This window comes from Xyrauchen texanus, chromosome 27 (genome assembly GCF_025860055.1).
Source record: "Xyrauchen texanus isolate HMW12.3.18 chromosome 27, RBS_HiC_50CHRs, whole genome shotgun sequence".
In the NCBI taxonomy this organism is placed as follows: Eukaryota; Metazoa; Chordata; class Actinopteri; order Cypriniformes; family Catostomidae; genus Xyrauchen; species Xyrauchen texanus.
The window spans coordinates 20,873,226-20,880,197 of NC_068302.1; the positions used below are offsets into that span (position 1 = coordinate 20,873,226).

Genomic DNA, 6,972 nt, shown 5'->3' on the forward strand with positions numbered 1-6,972 from the left:
AAATCTAACCTACAGCACTGGTGTAATGGTAGTTTCATGTTAACTGTGACAACTTATCTCATTTAATAAAAAACTAGCTCTGCTATTATGGCATGTTGACACAAAATATCAAAGTGCCCCATCTGAAAACAAAACAAAACCTAAGCTGGTTCGCTTGTTGCCTAGCAGGGGTGTTAAATTAAGCATTTTTCCTGCAATAAGAGTGGACATGTTCTATATCTGTTTTAAAACTAAGTGCCTATGCTGCACAGAGTAAAAGGTAAAATAAAAATATCCCATGCCTCCCCTGTATATGAACATTTCACTGGGTGTTTTTGGCCTCATAAGGGTGACAGGAAATATATAAAAAAGTTTGTGTACGTTTTGGTTCTTTGGCAGTTCAATAACTCACTGGTGCATACAACACCTGCTCATACTTTATCCACTTATGGTTAAAAATGTAACATACAATCCACTTTCTCACTTGTTGGGGAGTTCCAACAAGTGAGACAAAGACTTTCTCCAAGAGGATTTGAAAATGTCTGATGAGAAAACAAGAAGCAGCAAATAATCTCATTTCCTCTTATCAGAAACGAATGAAAAAAACAAAAACACACTCACCCTACATCATAGAAAAAAGTAGAGAAAAGAATTACCTGTCACAAAAATATAGAGGAACCACATGTAAAAGATCCTAAAAAATAATAATAATAAAAAAAAAAACTGTCCACAATCCAAAATATCAATCATCAATATCAATATCAGATTTGTTTTCTTCCAGTCCTCAAAATAACCCTTCCAATTAACTTTTTAAACTCAAATTGTTTGGAGTTTGTCTGTATGTCCAATGTATACTCACTATAAAGAGGAACTAGTTTATGGTCTCATGACTCATGGATGGATGTGAAACAGAAAAGTGGTTACATTGAGGAACTTACTAAATGGCAGATATAATGTTTTGAAGGTCATACATTCTGTGCTCAAGCAAAAGGAGAACACTTAGTGAGAAGCACACAGCTGGCCATCATGAAGCCAAGAACATTCTGTCTGCTGATACTCTGCTGGTTTATTAATGTCTGCAGTCTTCATCCACTAATCCGTCCCAGTAATGGACTTCGTGAATGTCGCAAAAACTTAAGTTTAACAGCTCTGGAGGTGCTACCAGGTGGAGGCTGGGATAACCTGCGCAACTTAGACATGGGACGGGTGATGAACATGAGCTATTCCCAGTGCCAGACCACAGAGGATGGCGTTTATCTCATTCCAGATGAAATCTTTGTCATTCCACAGAAAGTGAGTGGAGTAGAAACAAACTCTGAGATCATCACGTCATGGTTGGAACAGAAAAGCTCCACTTCAAGCTCCATTAATGCTGATGCTTCCTTCTATTCCATGGTCAATGCAAAATTCTCAACAGAAAACCAACGTATGAAAACTCACCAAGTGAAAGAGAATTCGGTAACAGCACGGGTTCAAGTGAGTAAAAAGTAAAAAACTTGTTTCAATATGAGAAATAAAGTGATTGTATGAGATTGTATGGACTGTGTGTAGAAATAGCAGGAACATGCAATAGATTTTCAAGTAATTTTTAAGTAGGATAACTGATAAGGATAATTTAAGTAATAAAAAATGTAGGCCATCACAAAATACTTCTGTTAATGTTGAACAAACTGATAAAAAAATTCTTACCCTAAATGCACTTTAAGTCACTTTGGATAAGAGTACCTGCCAAATGCATTAAATGTAAATGTAAACATTTGTCCTACAACCTTTTGTTAATCTGACATTCAGAAGGCATTTTAACACTCTTTTCAATATCTATATAAAAAATGAATAAAGCACTAACTTATTTTTTAATTGATTAACTTTTATACAATTGAAGGAACGTTGTAATCCTGATTATCTCACTTCTTGGCTCAAAGTCTCACATGATCTTTTTCAGGTACGTAACCATCTGTACACAGTAAAGGCGTATCCCGATTTCACACTGGACTCCCGCTTTGCTCGCCAGGCAGAGGAAATTGCAGATGCTATTGAGAATAATCAAACTCGTCAAGCAACTTATCTGTCAGAGAAACTCATACTTGATTATGGTACCCATGTCATCACAAGTGTTGATGCTGGTGCCACTTTGGTGCAGGAGGACTATATAAAAATGTCTTTTGTCTCTAACAGTCAGTCAGACATGTCTTCTGTATCTGCATCAGCAGGTGCTAACTTTTTTGACAAAGTTAAATTTGATATTGGTGGCAAAGAATCCAAAGGTTCCTCTGAAACCAGCACTTATCAGGGTAACATCACATATTCCATGATTTTGAGCCACGGAGGGGCTTTATTCTACCCAGGTATCACACTGCAGAAGTGGCAAGCAAGCACGCTCAATAATCTGGTGGCTATTGACCGTTCTGGGCTGCCACTGCACTATTTTCTTAATCCATCAACATTTCCAGACCTACCAGTACCAACAGTACATAAATTGGGTTTATCAGTCCGTCAGGCAGCAGAGCGTTACTACAAAGTAAATACCTATCCAGGGTGTGTAAATCCAGATTCCAAAAATTTTAATTTCCAGGCAAATGTGGATGATGCATCCTGTGAGGGTCCAGTCACCAATCTTAGCTTTGGTGGCATTTACCAAAAATGTGATGCATTGACATTAGATGGAAATGCCATTTGTGATGAGCTAGCAAAGAAAAATCCAGACACTGGTGATTATTCATGCCGTCAGCCATTCATTGCCACTCTGTTACGTTCTGAGACAGTAGAAAGAGGTTACAATCATTATGAGTGCCACAGACACTGTCATTCATGTGGTTTCTTATGGTTGTCTACTTGTTGTGACCAAACATGTGGTGATGCTTACAGTGTCCGTCGTGCAAAAATGGACACTTACTGGTGTTCCACAACAGAGAAATCCTCTGAATATTCTGGGTATCTTTTTGGAGGTTTATTTGGATCGTCTTTTCAAAACCCACTGACCAAATCTCATGGCTGTCCTCCAAATTTCTTTGCCCAAATGTTTTTGCCTAATGGCATGATGGTTTGCCTGAGCAATGATTATGAGTCAGGAACAAGATTCTCTGTGCCATTTGGGGGTTTCTTTAGCTGTCAGTCTGGAAACCCTCTTGTAAAGGGCCAATCTCGCTGTCCACCTCAGTTCAGCCAACATCTTGCTGCCATTAGTGATGGCTGCCAGGTATTATACTGTGTCCAGTCAGGTGTGTTCACTGGTGGTCAGTTAACACCTGTCCACCTACCACCATTCACAAAACCAGCACTGGTCAGCATGATTGCGACAAATACTGTAGCTGTAATGACTGAAGGCGATCACTCCTGGGTGAGAGTTGGAGAAACTAAGATGTGGCGACTGGCAAAGCCTGGTGAGATTAGTCAAATGGCAATATCATTTGACAGCACATCTTCTCAGATGTCCGGAGGAGAAAAGACTGGTGTAGCTGTTGGTGTAATTGTTCTGATTGCACTTGTGGTGGCTGGAACAGTGTTGGTAGTGAAAAGAAGAAGGAGATTTTCTGGCATCAAGGTAAACAGGGGGTATGAAGAGCTTCAGAATGAAGGCCAAAGTGAAAGTGTTGTAGAGATTCAGAGAGAACAACAGAACGAGAATGTAAATGAAAACCCCTCTCAACCTCTGTTAGCATAATAATCTCTTTACTATTCAGGGATTTGCAGTTAAGATGCATTTTAATAGTACAATAAGTATGATTAATAGTAGTAGCAGCAGTAGCAATTACAATAGTTACAGTATAGTGACCTCTTCCACTGAATTTTCACTAAAGAAAATAATCACATTTGTTTTACAAAAATCTAAGCATCTGAATAATAATTTCAATCAAACCACACATCTTTCCTACTTCTCTTATTGCTCTGCAATATCTACAAGTAAAATAATCTAAACTCATATTAGTGTTTCATGCCCATTTATTTATTTATTTGGCAAGCAGTCTGGTAATAAGATGAATAATGAGCTGTCCCACAATTATTTTCCCCACAAAATAAACAGTAAAAGAACTCATGTGTCTTTATTCATTTATTTGGTTAGTAGCTGTGTAATATGAGGATAATGTGCAGTCAGCCGGTTGTTAACGCAAAATAAGCCACTTAAGGGTGATACACGATATATTTATATATAATATATTGTGAAAACAACCGGCTGACTGTACAGTATCCCTTACATACAAAAGTCTGGGTTTCTCGTTAGAGGTAGTGATGTTTCATTCGTAAAAGAATTGATCTTTTTAAGCGAATCTTGAAAGTGAATAAATCATTCTCAGTCACCTCCATACACTTATTATTTTATTTGTTATTAGCTTATAGAACCAAACATAGCATAGCACATTAATATGTATATAGATATTACAGTGTAACAAGGGAATTGAAAATTATGTCATAGGGTTTTGGACTTTTTGTTTTTAACATTCTTAGTGAAGACATATAGCAGTCAAATTCAAAAGAAAACATCTTAATCGTAGGGGATGAATTAATATATTTTGCTTATAACATTTTCCATTCAAATAAAAAGGTTAACAATGTATTTTAAGTCTTTGTTACTTTTGTTTTCATAGAACAAAATAACATCCTTTATGTAAAATTGTAGTCAATATTCACTAACTTAAAGATACATTTTGCCAGTTCAACCCAAAATCTGTTGACAACTTTACAATCAAATAACAAATGAGTCAACAACTCTTTCTCACTTTTGCAAAAGCAACATAAATCATCAATCAGTATATTTTGAGATTAAAGATTTAACAGGGTATGCCAAATTTGGAAGCATACTTCTTTTACTTTATTATTAATACAATATTTAAAGGGGATTAACCAAACATCCTTCCAGCTAATATTATCAGTTATTGAACTCCAATAATATTTTACTCTTGGAGCAATTTTATGATTTTCAAAATTGTATTTTTGAAGAATATTACAAATATGTTTGTTATTGCATTTTTTTCTCAGTTAGTTCAACACCGTCTAATATTAATTTTGGTTTTGTCACTGTTGAAAAGCTTTAGCAATTATGAATTTTAACAAGCTGATTAAGGGTTAGAGGAATAGCTTTAATGACTTTAATAAAGTTTAATAATTTAAACTCCTTAAAATGTACGGGGAAACTGTGATTAATCATGAATTGTTCAAGTTATTGTCAAGCATTTTTATAATATGATTAATGTCTCTGTTAAACCAATTTCTTACAAATAAAGATTTATTGCAATAGTTATATTAGAATTGTTCCAAATGAAGGAGGTGTGAGGAGAGAAATAGTGAGAGTAGCAAATTTTCCAAGCAAGAAGAACTTGCTGGTGAAATTTTGATAATATTAGAGGGATATTTGAAATATGTTACATGTTAACAGAAATGTTAAGCCACCTATTTGATTAAACAGGCTATGTGGGATGCGGTTCCAAAGGGAATTAGGGGTGATCAGATATCTTTTAAGCCATTTGATCTTAAACGTTTTATTTACATCATCAAAAAACAGCATCTCCAGTCAGACCCGCTTCAGCTTTCTTATTAGTGAGTACCCTTTCCTTAAGTCTTTGGGATTTGTTTTTCCAAATAAAAGAGTAGAACATGTTATTAATATCTTTACAGTTAGAATCTTTAACATATAATGATAAAAAGGTATAAACAAACCAAGATAAGCCTTCTGCTTTTGATAATAAGACGCAACCATAAACTGAAAGGTCACGTTGTAACAAACAATTTAATAATGCTTTTTTCTTCTTTAATCTAGAGGAAAAATGTAAGTTTTGTCTTTCTGGAACATCTTTTGTTACAAAGATTCATATTTGACAGAGTGTTTCACTGGAATGTTCATAATAACTAGACCTGTTGAACGACTGAATGAGAGGAGGCACATTGTTCGTTCAGTTCAGCATGTGAGTCAGTTGTGTTCAACAAGGGGTGAAATGCAAATGCAATACATGTTTATGGTTATTCACTAAACATAATCTCCAATTTATGAATGTGTAAAAATTACTAAATAGAATACAGTTAAAATGACATGAATTACAAAATGAAATGTTTGTTGAAATGTGTCATTTATTTAGGATTTTAGACTTTTTCTATATCTTTGTCGAAGTTAAATACTTCCTCCAAATATGGAAATGCACCTATCTTTTACTTACCCTTATGCCATCCCAGATGTGTATGACTTTCTTTCTTCAGCAGAACACAAATTAAGATTTTTAGAAGATTTTCAAGATGCAAGTAAATGGTACTTTCACGAACCCCGCTCCTCTGCCCCATCCCCGCTTCGTCGCACACACACTCACTCCTCAAGCTCGCGCTCGCTCCACCCCTCGAGCTTTTCACGCTCTTTTTGCTCGCTAGAGCCCTCACGCCCACTTTGCTCCTACTCGCTCACATGCTCATAGGTTATCTCCCTTCCTTGAGTTTCTCACGCGTTTCCTATCCCCCAGAACATTATGACCACCTGCACTCGCGTCATCTGCACTCCTGCACATTAGTTTCACCTGCACTCGTCTCATCACCTATCATTGTTTACACCTGCACTCGCCCCTATATATTTCACAACCCATTCGTCTCACTCCTGTTGGTTATTGTATTTAGTTTCCCGTGTCTTTGCCCCCCGCTAGTCTCGTCTAGTTTTGAACTCCTCTTGTCCTCCTCTTAGCTTGCCAGCTCCCCTTGTTCCCCTGTCTTTTGCTCCCACTAGTCCCGTCTACTCTGATCCTGTTTCCCGGCTTCGACCTTCCCACTCTCGTTGACCACTCTCTCCCGGATTTGCCCCTTTACTCGACTTTGTTTCCCCGGCTTTTGACCCTACGCTACCCTGACCATTCTCCCTCTGGATTTTCCGTGCTGTACTTTTGTTTGCCTGCAAATAAACGCAGTTTTGACATACATTGTGACTGTCTCTTCTTGTGTGGGTTACAGGTACCAATATTCTAAAGCTCCAAGAATCACATAGGTCAGCATAAAAGTAATCCACATGACTCCATGTCTTCAGAA

The 6,972-nt window shown here is 36.9% G+C and overlaps 1 protein-coding gene across 1 annotated transcript; it reads left to right on the forward strand.

The window, feature by feature from the left end:
* Window positions 1-953: 953 nt before the first annotated feature.
* On the forward strand, window positions 954-4,008 carry mpeg1.1 (macrophage expressed 1, tandem duplicate 1). The gene is made up of 2 exons (XM_052094353.1): window positions 954-1,455; window positions 1,922-4,008. Exons 1-2 carry the CDS (start codon window positions 1,006-1,008, stop codon window positions 3,638-3,640), a joined length of 2,169 nt encoding a protein of 722 aa, XP_051950313.1. The 5' UTR covers window positions 954-1,005; the 3' UTR covers window positions 3,641-4,008.
* Window positions 4,009-6,972: the final 2,964 nt, after the last annotated feature.

Bases quoted from the DNA above. Each gene is read 5' to 3' on its own strand.
- mpeg1.1 (XM_052094353.1), top strand. From the start codon at position 1,006: ATGAAGCCAAGAACATTCTGTCTGCTGATACTCTGCTGGTTTATTAAT. The intron at 1,456-1,921 runs GTGAGTAAAAAG...GATCTTTTTCAG, and splicing joins CGGTAACAGCACGGGTTCAA to GTACGTAACCATCTGTACAC.